Source organism: Eptatretus burgeri, chromosome 9, assembly GCF_056783735.1.
Source record: "Eptatretus burgeri isolate ZD-2024b chromosome 9, Ebu_testis_v1, whole genome shotgun sequence".
Lineage (NCBI taxonomy): Eukaryota > Metazoa > Chordata > Myxini > Myxiniformes > Myxinidae > Eptatretus > Eptatretus burgeri.
This window is the reverse complement of record NC_140969.1, coordinates 19,231,931-19,250,991: the sequence shown is the minus strand read 5'-3', so window position 1 is coordinate 19,250,991 and position 19,061 is coordinate 19,231,931. Positions and strand designations below refer to the sequence as shown.

At 44.6% G+C, this 19,061-nt stretch overlaps 1 protein-coding gene across 1 annotated transcript in view; it reads left to right on the top strand.

The window, feature by feature from the left end:
- PCLO (piccolo presynaptic cytomatrix protein) overlaps nucleotides 1-19,061 on the top strand; it is a 321,244-nt gene that overhangs the window by 138,727 nt on the left and 163,456 nt on the right. Inside the window, exon 8 of the mRNA XM_085893761.1 lies at nucleotides 15,719-18,323. Coding sequence (XP_085749887.1) covers nucleotides 15,719-18,323 — 2,605 coding nt within the window. The remainder of the gene's footprint in view (nucleotides 1-15,718; nucleotides 18,324-19,061) is intronic.

The window sequence follows — 19,061 nt, the reverse complement described above, 5'->3', positions numbered from 1 at the left end:
GGTGCTTTTCCCTTCTTTATCCTCTTCAATGCTAACCTCTGATGAGGAACCTCTGGTGAGGAATAATTCCCCAACACCTCCTCCTCCATGATCTTCACCAACTCCACTTTACACTTGCATAACATGGAAGCTCGAGGTCACCGTTGCCTCCTCCCCGGTCCAACAACTCTTTGAAATATACTTCCCACACTTTCAATACTGCCCCCTTTCTGTCTCTAGCCTCCAGCCACCATCCTTAACCTCCCCCCCCCGCCCCCCACTTCATGTCCTTACTTTCCTCATCTCTGTCACAAGCCAATTTATCAATCATCTTCCCACAACCCTCTTCCAACTTGTTGTACATCTCTTCCATATCATCCCTCACCTTATCCACCACTCTCCTTGCTTCTTTCTTCTTTTGCCCTTTCAGGTGCATCAACCCTGCATCCAGTTGCCCTCCTCTATCCTTGATTTTCTCTTTCCTCTTCCAAACTACCTTTTTACTGACTGCCTTCGCTACTTCGTCCATCCACCATCCCTGGTTTCTATCCCTTGACAATGCACCCTTTCCTGACGCCCTTCCACAGAAAACTTCTGCAATTCCCTTGAATGCATCTCCATACTGCTTGCACTCCTCCTCCAAACCTTCTGCTTCTTTGCTAAGTAGCTTATACCTGACCCTCACCCTCTCCTTGTCCTCTATGATGTCGTTACACCTCCACTTCTGACCCCTGCTCTTAATCTCGCTCCTTTTCTCCATCCACGCCACAAACACCGCAGGCTTGTGCTGGGTGGTAACATGCTCTCCCACCACTGCCTTACAATCCTTAACTCTCCACAACTTTCACTTACTTACCACCACCAAATACAGTTCTGTTCTTCACTCCTGTGGGTAATCTTGTGGCTTTCTCGCATTTGAAAGAATGAACCAGCTTTGGCCATCCCATTCCACTCCACCAGCTCCTGACCCTCTCTATGCCTCGTTCCCCAACCAAATTTCCCAAAACATTCCTATTTCCCCATCTCCGTTACTCCCACATCTGCGTTAAAGTCGCCTGCAATGTACAGCATCACCTCCAGCTCAACCATTTCCACCATCCTCTCCAGTGCATCCCTGAATTCCTGCTTCTCCACCCGAGCCCTTCCCATTTGTGACCCATATACTGACATAACACACGTAATTTGCCTCTGTATCACCACCCATGCCATAACTATCCATCCCTCCCATCTTTCCAGTCTGACCACCTGCTTGCTGATCTCTTCTGATACTATTATTCCCATGCTATTATTCATTCCATCCCCACCCATGTGCAACAGCTTCTATCCTCCTACCCACATCCTCGCCCTGTCTTCTTTCCATCTGGTCTCCTGCACACACAACACTTCCAACCTCCTTCTCTGCATCATCTCCACCACTTCGACTCCTCTCCCCTCCATTGATCCCACATTCAAACTACCTAGCCAGACCTTGCTTCTGAACCGCTTCTGAATTTTGATCAGTTTGGGACTCTCTGGTCATCAATCAGCAGCGCTGCCTGAGCTGACCTGCTGGACATACTACCCCAGCCTGTTATCATAATCCTGTGTGCATGCGTGCGCGCGCTCACACACACACACACACACACACATACACACACACACACACACACACACACACACACACACACACACACACACATACACACACACAAACACACACACACACACACACCATTCTCTCTTCACTCGCTCCACCTCTCCCCTCTGGCCACCCCTCTCACTCCACATTTGACTCCTCTCCCCCACCCTCGATGCACTCATCCCTACCTCACTCCCTCTTCTCTTTCTCCCCCCCCCCCCCCCCCCCCTCCCTCTTCTCTTCCCCATCCACCCCCCCCCCCTTACCACTTCCCTTTCCCCTCCCTTATGTCCCAATCTCCTTTATACCTTGATGTCGTGCTTCTTCCACTTTCAACAAATAAATGCTTTTCACAAAAATTATTCAGTTCTTTCACAAATATCACTGGTCAAACCCACTCAGTTCTACACTCAACACGTATAAATATGCTCCCTGACTCCCACACTTGACCTCCCCGACTCGCACACTCGGACCTCCTTGACTCCCCCGCTCAGACCTCCTCGACTCCCATTCTTGGTCCTCCTGCTAGTTGGGTAGGTTCCCTGCGGAGAAACGAGGGATCGGTTCCGGTACGTGCGGAAGGCATGAGGACCTCATGGAGAACGAGGGATCATATCTGGTACATGCTGACAGCATGAGGATCTAGTGGGGAAACTAGGGATTGTCTCGAGTACATGCTGACGGCTTGATGACCTTGTGGAGAAATGAGGGATTGGCTTTGGTACGTGCCGACGGCGTGAGAACCTCATGGAGAAACGTGTCGGCCTCGCACCAACCCTCTCATGAGATCCTGGCGCAGGCCTCCCGATGAGCTGCTAGCTGAGTCCCAGTCTCTTCAATCAGCTCTCTTAGATTTGGGAAAAGGAAAATGTTTCTAAACAATGGTGTCGTTGATACTCCGAAGAAAGCTGAATCTTTCTGCCCCTTCCCTCGCACCAGGAGCCTTATAAAAGCATCCTACAAGCACTTATATGGTGTGATGCAAGATGGTGGCCTCCCTCCCCGAAGCACTATTTCCTAGTTTCAAGTGGGACATGCCGTGCACACTCCTCCCACACAAGGCAGAACACAAAGGGGGTAGCTCCAGACTGACTGGTGTACTAGAACAGCCTCCACTCCTTCACTGAGATGTTCCACAGGTTGGTCACTTGAAAAAGTCATAATAGCACTCGGCAGGTCCCACCATGATGTTCCAACTCCAAACAGCCAAGGCGAAGGAAACGAGACAAAAAAAGAGAGATATTATTAGTGTTACTATTGTTATGTAATAACATTAAAATTATGCTATTGTCCTTAGTTTTTTTTATTGCTTTTGTTATTTCACTGTCAGGTCAGTCTTTTGGGACTGCCACTGGTAACATGCAAACAAGTTCCCCCTGCCGCATGGTCGGGTTGTTGGCGATGAAACCTACACCCCTCACTGGCTTTGCTAGTCGGGTGGGTGCTGTGACACCCTGCCAGGACTGAAAACAACACCTAACAAAGGACAGATGAGCTCCCAGTGGGAGCCAACGGCCATCCATTACAGAGATGGTGTCTCCTAAAATAAACACCCAATTGGGGGGGGGAGGGGGGCAGGGAGGGGGTAGGAAAATTAATCCTTGTCAAGTTACCCCTTCCTGCACATTGGTTCTGTGATGAGGTTTCCTCGTTTCAGGTCTTGGTGAAGGTTTTGCCAGTTTTTCCTCTTCTTTTTCTCAGTAGCCTTTCATATTTATTGGCTTGCAGTCTTGTTTAGGGTGAATTTCAATAAAATGAAAAAATTAAAAGCAGCCTTGGAAAAACACCACGATGAGCTATCTTACCACGGATATACACAGAAACACAGATTTCGCCCAAGGCAGGAGACCGCCTTGGGGCAGTGGGGCAAATTAAGTCACTATGACCTCCATCATGTGAACTTTAGTCCTCCTGTCAAGTTTGGTTGACATTGGATAAGTAATGACCGAATGTATCGCAGTCAAAAATACACAGACAGACAGACAGACAGACACAAAATTACATCTTTTATTATGATTCATCTGACTCCGTAAAATCCTCTTTATCTATTTGTCGATTACTCGATCCTCTGCCATGACTTCCCTCATCCTTCAGAGAAGCAGACAGCAGCATCTTCCTTCTCTGGAGACCTTGATAGAATATTGAACTTGTCAAACACTTGGAATATGTCTTTCAATGCTGACAAATCTCACACTCTCACCCTGTCTCTGAAAGGACCATCTGGTAAACCTTCCCAACTACTTTCTAAACAATCCTCTGGAAGAAATTCAGTCACTCAAACGTTTGTGCCTCACTATCAGCTATGATCTTTCTTGGGCAAGCCAATACCCCAAGTTGGCCTCCAAAGCCAGTCTTTCCTTGGCACACCTGAACTTTTATATACTAACAAGGTCTTCATTCACATCTTGATCGAGTACTTCTCCCTCTCTCCTCTGGGCAGGTGCCCCTGCCTCACACCTTGCTTGATCAGTTTGACACTGTGGAAACCAAGGCCTTTAAAATTATTGGAATCTCACTCCATGAAGCTGAATCTCTGAGCCTATCACTTTCGCATTGCAAATAGATCAGTAGTCTCTGTCTTCCACTGCTTCCTTTCTAGTCTTGCACTCTGTGCCCTTTCTGCATTGTTCCCCCCACCCCCTGCCCTCTTCCTCCCTCCCCTCCTTCCCCAGATTTCTGCAGGGCGCACGTGATTTGCCGTTAACCCCCTTCTGGTGAAACTCTCAAAATCCAGACTCATTTCATTTCTCACCTCCACTCGTTTGTTCCTCCCCCCTCCCCCACGTGTCGTACCAACTCTCTCTTCAATTTATCACTCCCTCCAGGTCTTCCAAAAAGTTGTGCACCACCCCGTTTTGTCCCACATACTTTATTTCTCCAAGTCTCACCTATATTTTGCACCTCAACCCTGCTGTTTTGGTGCCCCCCCCACCCCCAAATCTGTTTCTATTGTTATTACCTCCCCCACCGAAGGCGAAAGTTATGTTTTCACCCCTTTCTGTCTGTCTGTCTGTTTTTCTGTGTACAGGATATCTTAAAAAGTTGTGGATGGATCCGGATTAAATTTTGTGGACAGGTTCGGTGTGTGACAAGGTCAAACTGCTTATATTTTGGTGAAGAGCCGGATCTGGATCCGACTACGATAATTTTTTAAGCGATTCCTCACCATTGAGAGATAGGGCCAAAAATCATATATCGCAAGATATCTCAAAAAGCTATGAACGGATTCGGACAAAACTTGGTGGACGGATTGGGTGTGCGGCAAGGACGAATTGATTCATTTTTGATGAAGATCCAAATCCGGATCTGGTTACGATATTTATTTAATTTTAAAGTGATTCTTCACCATTGAGAGATAGGGCTAAAAACGATATCGTACTGTATAACATGATATTTCAAAAGTGTATTGGCCCCATATGTTCTCTTGGATCAGGCATTACGTGGCAGAGGTATGCGCTCTACTGAGTTCCCTTCTAGTTTAATTATGTTACGTCTGAATCCATTCTGTGTTCTCGCTCTTCCATGAGCCTTGTAGACCATGTGGAGGTACTCGCTATTACCTTCAGAAAATGATTTTCGTTGTGCAGATCACCAATCTGGATGAAATTTGGCATACTTAAAGAATTTTAGACGCTGAGTCCAAATCCACTTGTTTCCACGTCGAGGATGTGACACAATTGGTCATTTTTGGCAATTAAAGATACACCGAACATTAAAGCACGATTTTGACACAGAAATGAAGAATCAAGGTAAGACTGATATGTACATCAAAGAAAACTCTTGTGAGGTCTTAAAATGATACATTATGTTTATACAGAGCCCTATTCACTGTTATTAAAGGTCGTAAACCGAAGCAGTTACATATTCTTACGGGCCGAAAACGTCTGGACCGACCAGACAGGCCTTCGAGTTGACCAAGGCAACTTTTTGCTTAAAAGGCAGCCACACTGGCTATTAAAGGTAGTTACATTGACTATTAAAGACAGCTACAGCACCTATTAGACAGTTACATTGGCTCTTACTGATTAAATCAAAGACAAAGCGACTGCGCGACTCAGCCTGATGAAAAGTAGAACCGCCACAAGAAGATTACTGTCTTATAACTCCAGTATTTCTTGCTCTGAAGCGGTTGCTGAACTCGGCTCTTAACTGCTGCTATTACAAAACTCAAGTCCACTATTACATGCTAACCAACCTGAATACCACTGTGTAGTAGATCACCACAGCAAAAGCAGTGTGACACCCGCATTCACAGTTCGTCATCGGAATCATCGTCAGTTCTGCTTTCATCATCCATAAGTTCCATTTCTGCATGGGTCTGTTCATCGTTGGCGCAGTTTTGACACCCACAGCACTCTGTGCAGGGCAGTCCTTTTGACCGGCAAGAACACTGGTTGGTCTCGCATTTCGTCTTCTTGCAATTACATTTCGTCGCCTCTAACAGTTCCTTCGGCGCCAGTGTTGTGGTTTGTTCAGCCAGTGAACAGTCAGTGCTCCGTTGCGTTCCACCCATCCGTGAAATGTAGGAGAAGGGGCTTCTATAAACCTCTCAGTCGCGCGGTGGTGGATCGCAGACTGATAGTTCACTCTTTTGCAATGCAGCATCAGAGCGTCGCTTGTAGGCGGCAACTTCTGTTCTCCCAGCGACTGGCTGCAGAATAGCTTGTCGCGAGCCTCATCCACACTCTTCATGGTCGGCTGATTGTACATGGCGCAGACGAATTGTTCCAGGTCGTGAATGATATTCTGATCTAGCGTGAATCCTCGACCAATGCTCCCGAAACAGGTGATGAGATGGGGACTCTTCATCATCAAGTCAAATGGCCTTGTTTTGCCCTTACCATGGAATGCAATGGTGGTATCACTTCCCGTGAAATTGTGCAAACCTATCAACGCATCGCAGACAGAACTTTCCAAGGCATTACTCAGCTTCCTCATGTCAACGACGATAATGTCCTTGGGACTTCCTGTGACCAGATGGAAATTTCGTGCTCGAATCGACTTCGAGTGAGCCAATGCCAACACAAACACATCGGTGTCGAAACTCTCTATGCGCACCGACTCTTCATTCTGTCCCGTGTGAGCGGCATGCAGCAGGGGCTTCGTGTCAGCTCCCTCATGGTCACATTAAAGTTCAGGTACTGACGACACAGTCATGACACCATTCGATGCCTTGATTTTCTCACATTTGCCGGCATGACTGACGTACAACAGCATGTCACCCAGTTTTGATGGAGAGATGTTTCTCGTCCACGATTTGACGATGAACTCTATCAACGCCTCCTTGTTGGCTCCGCTCAGGAGATAATTGGCCCACTGTTTTGGAAGGGCTTGATCATGTCCGTAGATGGTTCGCACCTGAAGATCGCCCGCCCTGCCCGCTCGTCTGGCGTGCTCCAGGCACTTGATGCTGATACTTGGGTAAGTATCAAACACCACGTCCAGTCTCGAAGATTGGTTATGTCGTGCTTTGGCCACAACAATGTTCAGCACCATCTCTTCCAGTTTGCCGAAAGTGTTAGGCAGTGAACCAGCCTTTATCGCCTGAATAACGGCCATTCCATCCACAATTGTTGCACCTTGGATAGGCCGCGCGTCCACACGGCAATCGGGCCACAGTTTCAGTATATGGTTGCGGAGTTTGGCTTTGTCGGTCTTAGCAATCGAACCATCACCGGATGCCAGCGGGAAAGATATGTTCGCCAGTGGGTATGCGAGTAGATCATGGAGTGTTACATTGCTTTTCTCACCAATCAACAGCAGTCGTGTGAAAAGATGACGTTCATTTTCAATTTCAACCTTCGGCGTCTGCTGGTGGGGAGTCGCCGACTTGCCTCGCGCCTTCGAGAAAGTTGCCAATTTGGCCTTCGAAATCGGACTGACGAATGGGACCTCATCCGAGAGAAGCCGATCACGCATGAATTGCACGACAGCATTCTCTCCCTTGACATACGCGTTCATCAAGTCCGCGGAAGTGGCTGGCGGTGCGATGACACCTGAACTAATATTGACGAGTTCAAGGTGAGCGCCGGAGAAAGGGTTAATCATTTGAAGTACTGTGTCCATCACTTGTACCACCGCTGCTTCGTTCTTCTTTGAGCTCAACACATCCAAATCCTTTCTCGTTCGGGGCTCGTCGTGGATACCCGCCATGGACTCACATTTCCTTGCGATTTCCGCATGTGCTGGTTGGGACAGGATCCACTTCTTCACAGCTGTGCTTTTCTGAGTGTAACCAATGATGCCTCCACTGGTCTTGCTGTCCCTATTTAAAGTCTGCTCTATGATCTGATCACACGCAACACTACTAAATCCATAACGAGTATGCCGTTGGGCAGTCCATTTGCCGTCCATGAACGCTTGATAGGTGTCTGGGTGGGAGTGCTCTCGCCCGGCCATTTCCAGCCAGTAAACGGGTAAGTACCTTGCATAGTTTTGGTGATCGTACGCAAAGTACCAGGGCATTGACACTCTCGTGATCGCAAGGTGTTTCAGCCAGTTCGAAGTACGAGTTGCCCGTATAAGCTCTAGTGCTAGCTCCACCATTTCCAAGTAGGGCCATGTAATGTCCACACTTTGGTGTTTGTTCAGGTCATCCCTCACCATGAGCGCTCCCGAGTATAGAACATGTAAATTGAGGCCCAAGTCACCCTGCTGTGGACCCTGGCTGGCTTCACCCTCTGTAGTTGACTCTGTTTCTGTTATAGAGCTACTGTCTACAACAGCAGCCTGAGCAATGCAACCAATATCAATGTCCTTCATGTACACCACTTCACTCTCAGACATTTTTGGTGGACGATAGAAAATCATGTCTGGGTACCGTTCCTGCAGTCTTTTCTTCAGTCTTGTTGCCTGGTAGTTGGCCTTATCCTGACCTTCGCATACTCTGAGTAGGTCATTGAACATCTCACACAACTTCTTCATATGTAAAGATTGCTTTCCATCAATGAGTCTTACATGGATTACTTTATCACAGAAAATGTCAAATGTTGAGTCATAGTTCACTTTCTGAGTTTGGAGTTTACTTTCACTCTGTCTCTGGTATGTGTCATTCACATACTCATAATAACATTTACGATGATAACAAACTTCCAGCGCCACACAGTCTTTATCCTTTATAGTTGTCATTATTCTCACATCACGTTCATCTCTCCTCTGCACAGCAGTTTCCCTCAGCTTTCCTCCATCCTGTGTTTCTGCCAGGGACAACTGATCACGTTGAGATTTTCCGTTGACACGGATGAATTTGTCTTTTTTCTGGCATATGACACAAATTCTTGGCAGTACACCAGCTGATTTGCCAACCACCCTTTCTTCAGAGGTTCTGAGGGATTTTCTACGTATTTTGTGGTATGAGTGCCCCTCTTCTTCGAGTCCGCCCACCACCTCACTGGCTCTAGCAGAAACTGCAGTCGTGCTGGCTTCTGATTTCCTTTTCCTGGCTTCAGCGCGTTTTATATGATCCTTGTTACAAAACGACGCATAGCAGAACCGGTGACAGCCGGCATCCGCAGGAGGATCAGTCATTGGCAGCAGTTTCATCATTTTATCAGCCAGCAAACGGCATTTGTTGATAGTTTCACTCTCTGCGGCGTCGCACCAAGCCTTCGCACACTCACATACCTTAAGCCAGCTCTTATCCATGAATTGCGTCACTTTCTCATCTTCCTCCCCGCCCAAGTGTGAAACAACGCAAATTTGGTTGTTGAAAGACCAAAAATCACTCGAAATCACACGACAACCATGGGCGCCGCCATCTTGATTTGTTGTTTCCTGGTCGTTTCCTCCGCGATTACAAGCACGCCACGCCCACTTCACCGCGGTAATTTCAAATGGTAATAACTGTCGGTGTGTCAACTTGTGCATATGGAAACAAGTAGGAATTTCAATGGTGTGTTCTCATTAATGTACAGGGTGAATTTTGTTTAGATTGGTGATCTGCACAACAAAACTGAACGAACCGACCCACCTCCACATGATCTATTGACAGTGTTTTCAAAATATGTTGACCTTTGGGGAAGTTAATTCCAGGAAAGAGGTGCTGGCGGAACCATATGGTGGTGAAACGATCTCCGGAGTCAGGGGAGAGACTTTTAGGGAGAAATATCTCTCTCCAAGGGGTACCAGCCTATGGGGTTTGTCTGTGTTCTATGCTCTAAATGTTGAGGATCAAGCTCAGAAAGAGCATGACCATTTTTTTTTGAGTCTTTACTAAGATGGATTCTGCTGAAATTGATGGATTTTTAATATGAATCAACCGTGATCAGAATCAAACCACTGACCTCTAAGTCTCAGATTGGACAATCTAACCACAATGCCACTGAGTGAGTAAGTCTAATGTGTCTAACACCACCTTTTCCAACTATACTGAAGGTCTACACCAAGTGGTGAGTGATTTCTCATTCAATTAACTGCTTATCTCATGATATGCGAGTGAATTTCTAGCAACTGGCCCAACGCAAGGAAGTACAAGTTCAAGAGCATCCATAGGATTATCATGGAACTAGTTACAAATATAATATATGAGGGTTATAATAATTATTATTATTAAAAATAATATTATGAGTTCCCTTCGAAGGAAGTTTGACGCAGGTGCATGCCATAAGGCCCACCAAAGCCTGAATTGCATTGTCAACTTGTAGTTCTCTGTCCATGCTCTATGCTTTTAATTGCTGAATGTCATGCAAGGAAGCCACAAGTACCATTGTTAAAGTGTTTGGCATGGCTTGGCTGAGGTTCAAATCCCAGACCTCCCAAACTCAAAGCAGATGCTCCAACCATTATGCCACCAATTCAATTTTTTTTTACTTTGATCATTAATTGAGCATTAATTTTGTGGCCTGGCACTTAAAAGCCAAGAATCAGTGGTTAACGTTTTCGAAAATTGTTTTTCTGTTATTATAACAACTTTAAAAGAACAATTTTATACTTTGATATGAGGCCACAGACCTTTATCTTGTGCTTTATATTGTGGGAGTAATACTGTGGTGGTGGCTCATTGCTTTAGTTCATTTTACTCTAAACTATGCATTGTTCGATGTACACCACAAATTTGAAATGCAATGCATTTTGCATTAGAATACCAAAACATACCAAACAATGATTGTGAAAAATACTGTTATAAAAATGGTGGTTGCTTGTGTATAGTTACTTAAATGGTGGTGTTAATTACAATTCCTTTTGATAATACCATAAAATATATTAAATACTGTGTTACATTATTGCGCTTTGCATGTTGAGTGTTAAATGGCCAGAAAGTGGTATTTTATTTTGTAATCCATTTTAATTTATTCTGGACTTGTCCCCACCACCTATGCCAACTGCGAGCATGGAGGTGGTTTGGACGTTGGAACATGCATTTGCACGTCTGCTTCCTATGGATGGTGCAGACTAATTGCTTCAGCTTGTCCATCTGATTGAAAGGCTGGTTTAAAGATCAACTGTTCAAAGCAGAGCATATGGAGGGGTAATTACCCCATGCACGCAAAGCGAAAAACAGGGTTAAGCAATTGGTGCATGTCCGTCCGTCTGTCTGTCGACAAACGCCAGTTTAGGATCGAGGAACAACTTTTTAAAATGGAATGCTACATTTTGAACATGAATTGGAAAACAAACCTGCCATTTAACAGCAATTACCTCCGACACAGAAGGTGAAGGACGTTATGTTTTCACCCCTTTCTGTCTGTCTGTTTGTTAGGCCTACTTGTAAAATTGAAGATTTTTCAAGTATAGTGGTGAATCGATTTTGTTTTTCTGTCTGTCTGTTGTCTGTCTGTTTATCGCCTACAGGTCAAAATTCTAAACTGATCGACACGAAACTTCATCACATGGTAAACATTGTCAAAAGGAAGAAGCCTATTGTTTTTGATGTCAAAAGGTCAACATAGGTCCAAGGTCAACAACTTGGGTAGTATTTATAAAATCCTCAATTTTCATCCGATTGACTTGAAATTTGAAGAGGATTTATATTTCAGGTCATTGAATTCAAGTCGCTAATTATTTTTGAGGTCAACATCGGCCAAAAGATCAACATAGGCCGGATTTCTAAAATTGTCAATGTTCATCCGATTCACTTGATATTTGAAGAGGATTTGCATATTTGGTCATTAAATTCAACCACCAATTCTTTTTGAGGTCAAATTTGTTTTATGAATTTTGCAAGTATCGTGCTCTGCACAATGTCTTCTTCTTGTTTGAATGTTTGTTTGTTTGTGTACAGGATTTCTCAAAAAGTTGTGGATGGAGTCCGATAAAATTTGATGGGCAGGTTGGGTGTGTGACAAGGACAAACTGATTAGATTAGTGATGTTCCGGATCCGGATCCGACGACTAGAATTTTTTGAGTGCTTCTTCACCATTGAGAGACAGGACCAAAAACGATATATAGCATGATATCTCAAAAAGCTGTGGACTGATTGGGCTGAAACTTGGTGGACACATTGTGGGTGTGACAAGGATTAATTGATTCAATTTTGGTGAATATCCGGATCCGGATCCGGATCCGATAACATTTTTTTAAGTGATTCTTCACCATTGAGAGATTGGGCCAAAAACAATATATAGTGCATGATATTTCAAGTATATTGGTTGGTCTTGTTCAAAAATGTATTGGGCTCGACATATTCTTGTGGATCGTGACATTGAGTGGCGGGGGTATGCGCTCTACCAATTCACCTTCTAGTTTGCCTCTGAATTTGTCCCGAATTTTGTCGTACATGCGCACAAAGGCGTGAGATAATATTTTTCTGCCTGCCTGTCTCCCTGGCAGTCAAACAAAATGAAAATCATTCCAAACAGGAAACCTGCTGTTTTTAAGGACATTGTAAATGACACATACAACAGGCACGAATAACTAATTAACATTTTAGATATGGTGGTGTAATAGACACTGCATCAGCAGCGGTAAAATGTTGGTAAATTCCGGAATTAATTTATTTTTATGACTTTTGCAATCTTTATTTTTATTTAAATTGAATAATATACTTGAACACTGTGGAACACAAATTGGCTTTATGGCACTTTCAAAACCTTTCCGTTTAGTAGTACTTGGACGTGTTAAATATGGTGGTGTGTAAGACTGCCTCAATAGCGATAAACTTCAATAATGTTTTTTAACGTTCTCGAAAATAAATACTTTATTAAAATTGAAGTATATACCTGAATAGCTTTTATACAAGCCTTAGCAATGTATGCAAAAAAAACAAACACTGCGCAGGGTATCGTGTTCGATGAACTCTCCAGTTTAAGAAAAGATCCAGTAACGGCTTAGGAGAGTATGGGGAAAGAGTTGCATAGTGAAAATGTAACTGAAGTGCAATCAAGGCAGAGAAAGAGGTGGGAGGATTTTGGTATAATGTTGACCAAGAGTTGAATTATTGGGGAATTTGAGAAAGAGAAATTGAGGGAATAGGAGTCATGTCCAGCTTTCAGGAATGGTTTATCTAAGACCTGCAGACATTTATAACTCAAAAGGGTGTCCAATCCAAACTATTAGTTCTTACGATGTATGACAAATTAATCACATTGCCTTACACTCGCATGAATTTTCTCTCCTTTTGTGAATAAATCCATTACCTCCATCATAGCATTGAGCAGTACATTGTTTCTGATGCTTATTCCCATATAATAATTCATGAAGATATTCATTGCAGTTTAGTTATTTAAAGGAAACTATGGGAGCCTTTTGGGCTGTCAATGCAGCGAAGGTGTTCAACGGGTTTTCTTTCCTAGCCAATTACCTGCTTAATCCCACCCAAATAGGTGCAGTTCTTCTCTTTCCACCCCCCCCCCCCAATTAACACCACCTAACTTCTCAATAAATATTTTGCCATTAAAGCATTTACTATCTCATCCGACAGGACAGTGCACTGGCACACTTACTTTTGAGCGGGTAAGTCTGGGTTATATTATTGGCCTGTCTATCAATTGTCAGATTAGTGTTTTGGAGATGGGACACTGTATAATGAGTGTGCTGTCTCTCGGATGAGGGTTGAAGCTGGAGACGCATCTGCTAGCATTGGTTAGTGGATGTGAAATATCCTGAAGTGTCTTTCAACAAAGAGTCAGCGAGGTTTTGCCAGCATTCTGGCTAAGCTCCAGTTTCCTGCCATAACCTTATACCCTGGTTATTGTTGGAACCATATCTCTGTATCAGCGGCACAACTGTGACCCTTGGAGAATGGTGCACACCCGCTGACTGAACTCATATAAAACTGACTCCTTCGTGTCCAATATGCACACAAACAAATTATTAATTTTTTCGGATGTGCTTCAATATACTCGTAAATTGCTCTGGCCACAATGATGTCAGATTCTGCTCATTTCTTCGTATTTATAATGGCCTTTCATTAAAAACTAGAAGGGCACTCGGTAGAGCGCATACCTCCGCCACGTAATGCCTGATCCACGAGAACATATCAGGCCCAATACATTTTTGAAATATCATGCTATATATTCGTTTTTGGCCCTATCTCTCAATGGTGAAGAATCACTTTAAAAATTAAATGACTCTCATATCCAGATCCAGATTCAGATATTCACCAAAATCGAATCAAATTGTCGTGGTCACACACCCAACGTGTTCACCAAGTTTCATCTGAATCCACCCACAACTTTTTGAGATATCGTGCTTTGTATTAGTTTCGCCCCATCTCTTCATTGGTTTCGCCCTATCTCACAATGATTCTTCATTGGTGAAGAATCACTTAAACATTATCGGATCCGGATACGGATTTCGATCTTCACCAAAATTGAATCAATTCTTCCTTGTCACACACCTAACATGTCCACCAAGTTTCATTCGAATCTGTCCACAATGTTTTGAGATATCCTGCACACAAACAAACAAATGAAATTGCTCGTTGAGCAAGGAATTGCTGGAATAACTTTGTCATATCTCCATGATCTCTGAAAAAGCAAAAACCTGGAAATCAATTTGTTTCTTATAAGTCGATAGTGCTACTGTTTAATGAGTTATAGCACTTAGTTTAGTCATGATCATAACTTGGAAGCCAATCGGACTTGAAATGGCATTTTTATCGCAATGTGAAATTTTTGACCCGACCCCCCCTTGACATTCGACCCCCGACCACTAAGAAGAGTGTTGGTGTGACACCCCCAATGAGACATATGGTTGGATGCAGTATTGGAAGATGCACATTTTGGATTTGGTTTGAAGTCGATACGACCATTTTAGCAGACGTTATTGCGAAAATAAGAATTTCGGTTTTTCGGTGACCTTGACCTTGACCTTTGACCTCGATTCACCAAAAAAAGACAAGTGTCTAAGTTGGACCATGGCCGACGTCTGTACCCAGTTTGGCCATGATCGCTGAAACGGTGTGGCTGCTACAGGGTAAACAAACACACAAACAAACAAACAGACAGACACACACAGAATGACACACACAACTGACCAACATAATTGCCGAAATCCAAAGGATTCTGGCAATTAACAAACAGAGGGGAGTGAAAACATAACCTCCTTCACCTTCGGTGGTGGAGGTAACAAGCATGCTGCTGCTCCTGTTGCTTTGTTGGCATATACACTTTGTAGTCATAGGCAGTTAGGTTGTATTATATTTTGTTTTGCTGTTGTTATACATGAGCTAAGCATTTACGATGTCAAATTAATTTACCATTTGAAATCATGTACATTATCTTGTATGCAAAATTGGCACAATTTCTGAACACCTCCTACCCCCTCCCCCCTTTCACTGGCTTCTCTCCACACGCTTTCATTGTACATCCCCTATTGCCCCAACCCTTTCCCTTCTCAACCTCCTTTCCCTTTTCTCCCCAACTCCACCACCCCATTCTCTCCTATTATTCTCAGATCTTCCATTTCTTTCTCAATTATTTTTTTTCTATTCAACCTCATGCCCCCTCTTTCCCACACTATTTTGCCTGCATAACATGTAATATAAAATACTATGACCTGCAAGACTTATTTTGTTACACTTTGCTTTCTATTTTAACTCCCTTTCATATGAGCTTATGACATGCACGTCGATGCACACATATTGATGGAACCATTGATAATTTGTTGTATGGTATGAGCTGAAAGGATTCTCCTGATCTATTTCTCCCACCCCTTACCTTTATACCTCTAATGTACTGCAGCAACAAGTTAAAGGGGGATCGGGTATAGTAGGCAGAAAGGTGAAGCGCACACTCCCAAACCCTCCACCGGAAGAAGCTGCCGCTACCACACCATCTCTGCCTCCAGCCATTGCTGGAAGTATAGGAACAGGTGGCCGAAAACGAGTGGGACGTTCAGGAACATTGGCACGAGCCAAACTGCTGCAAGATATTGACCGTGAGCTTGAGGTGGTGGAGAGAGAGTCATCGAAGCTGCGTAAGCGGCAGGCAGAACTTGATGAAGAGGAAAAAGAGATTGATGCTAAGCTGCGTTATCTTGAAATGGGTATTACACGACGCAAGGAAGCACTGCTGAAGGAGAGAGAGAAGCGTGAGCGAGCATATCTCCGTGGTGTTGCTGAAGAGCGGGGTTATATGTCAGACAGCGAGTTGAGCAGTGGAGGTGGTCGAGGATCCACCTTGCTTGTGGCTGCCCCAGGAGTAACAGGCCCTAGGCCTCAGATTACACCAGTGCACCAGCTCACTGGATATCAGGAATCATCTTCACAAGCAATGCCACCACAAGATAGTGGCTATCTTCCTGAACCAAGTTACCAGCCATCTCCTCATTTCCATCCTCAGTACCCAACAACTTACACCGGGACAGAAGAATTTCTGACCACATCCTACCAGCCCCTACCACAAATTCCACCATCTGTAGCCTACCAAGCCAGCACACTACCACCTGCTGGATCTTACAGCTTCCATCCTGACTACATCAATTCAGCTTTCTTGACACTCTCTGGTCCAGGATCTGCCTTTGCACCACCAGCTTATGGCACAGCTACCACCCATTCCTCTCATCCACATCCACAAGTTTCAGCAGCAGGTTACTTTCCAACTGGTTCTACTTCAGCTGGCTCCAGGTTTGCAGTTCGGACTCGAAGATCTGTGACGTCTGTAAATGACCCTACAATATTTGATAACCTTGACCTTCGCCTTGCTCTTGAGGAACCAATGTCTCCCATGTCCAATCTCTCAGCAGAGTCAGCATTTCTCGATCTGGAACTGTCAGGAGGAGCAGCTAATGCTGGGCGGCCTTTTTCAGCCATTGAAGAGGCTGATATTGTCAAAAGTCTTGCAAGCTACAGTGGCCGAAGACAAGCAGCTGGACGTGGCCACTACAGCAAGCGCAGGTCAGTCCCAGGCAGTTTCGGAACAAGCCACAAGCCTGATGATGATGCCTCAATGAAAGAACCTTATGAGTTGAGGCTCCTAAAAGAGCAAATTAAACAGGAATTTCAACGTGGAGGCAGTAACCTTGGCCTTGGTGCGAGTAGCAGCTCTGCTAGTGCTCTTGATCACATGTACGACTCCCGGCAGCGACCAAGCACACGGCCTGAGCGGTATAGCCACCCACCACCACTCCGCCTGGACCGACATGGGCATGCCTTGCCTCTTCGGGTTGACCGATACAGCATAGGCCGTTTGACATTGGAAAAGGAAGCTGCCAAGCAACTAGGACTTCCACAAGCTGCAAATCGCTTTTGCAAGTCTCGTAAGACAGGTGGTGAGGTTCGTTTGTCTAAATTCTCACCCATAGAGGAAGCCAAAGATGTTGAAACTGACTACACTACATCATACATCAGTTCCTCAGCAGCTGCTGCAGTCACTGGCAGTGGAGTGGTACTACGAGCAAAGCGTTCTCCTGCTGATGCGGCCTACAGCTTGCGAAGAGGCATGGCTGATAAGTCAGTGAGTCGCATGACACCAGGTGAGCTAGATCTGCTCGTAGCAGGTGTGCACTCTCGACCAAGCTCTTCCTATGGTCTGGAAGCTACCGTGATCCGTTCACGACCATCTTCCGTTTATGGTATAGAGGCTGGCAATATTCGAATGAGGCCATCTTCTGCATATGGTCTAGAGTCTGGTGTGATTCGATCACGGCCTTCATCTGCATATAGTCTAGAAAGTACTTCAACCCGCTCAAGACCGATGTCAGCATACGGTCTGGAAAACGTAGGACACACCAGATCTCGGCCTGCCTCAACATATGGTTTGGATCCTAGCACAATACGATCACGCCCTTCCTCATCATATGGACTTGATATAACAGGAATGCATTCACGACCAGCATCAGCATATAGCCTAGAAGGCAGCACAAGTAAGTCAAAACTATCCACTGTTTATGGAGGTTCTGAAACTTCAACATGCTCACGACCATCTTCCAGTTATGGACTTGATTCTGCTTTTGCAGTCTCAACCTCCAGGCCATCCTCAGTCTATGGGCTGGACCTGACTCTTCCAAAAGGAGCCAAAGAAATAGAAATTATGGATGCATATGGAGTACGTCTTCGAAACAAACCAGCTAATCTGCCCATCATTGGACCAAAAGGCCGACTGCCTATTGCGACGCAAAATTCAGAGGAGGAGAGCCCCCTGAGCCCTGTAGGACAACCGATGGGGATGGCTCGTGCTGCTGCTGGGCCCCTACCACCCATTGCTGCTGACTCGCGTGAACAGTTTGGCTCAAGTCACTCCCTGCCTGAGGTTCAACAACATCAGAAGGAGTTACACCGCCGAAGTTATGAGCATGATATGGCCTATCTTATGGATGATCTTCAACATGCCATGTCAGACAGTGAAGGTAAAATCAATTCTTCACTAAATTTGTTTTTATATCATCTTTGTCAACCTATAATAATTTCCATTCCTCTTTCCCACTTCACGACACACATCTCCATAACAAATGCAGTGTTAATGCCTCCTTACTTAGCTGGCTAGAAATACATGCCCCCCCACCCCAACACACACACGCACGCATGCATGCACATGCACGCGCATACATACATACATACATACATACATACATACATACACACACGCACGCACTTTCAGATTCTTCCTTGCAGGCCTACACACCTAACTCCAGTGTAATTAGTTGCTTCTGTTTATGTTTTGCTTCTGCTACCTGTCCTTTTTTACAGGTCAGCATATTGGATTTTTTAAAATTTATGTAGAAAGTTCATCTCAGAACTTCCACTCAATATATTTAAATGGCAATGAGCAAACTTAGGTTCAAGATGGTAGTTTTTGAGTTCAAGAAGATGTCATTGGAAATAAACAGCAAGGCCACAGCAGTGAACAAGGTAGAGGATTTAACAATTCCAGCTTTGCCAGGGTATATAAATTATCGACTTGTAGCAGATCGGAGAACTAGTGTAGACTCACTCTCACTCACTCTGACTTGCATACAGAATGCTTTGCAAACGGATCTGGCTCTGGGGAAATAAATGGACAATCCCTTAGGACAGTGGTTCTCAAATTTATTTGTTTGGGCAACCCCTTTCCACATTTTTCAGATTAAATAAAAAAAATACATTTT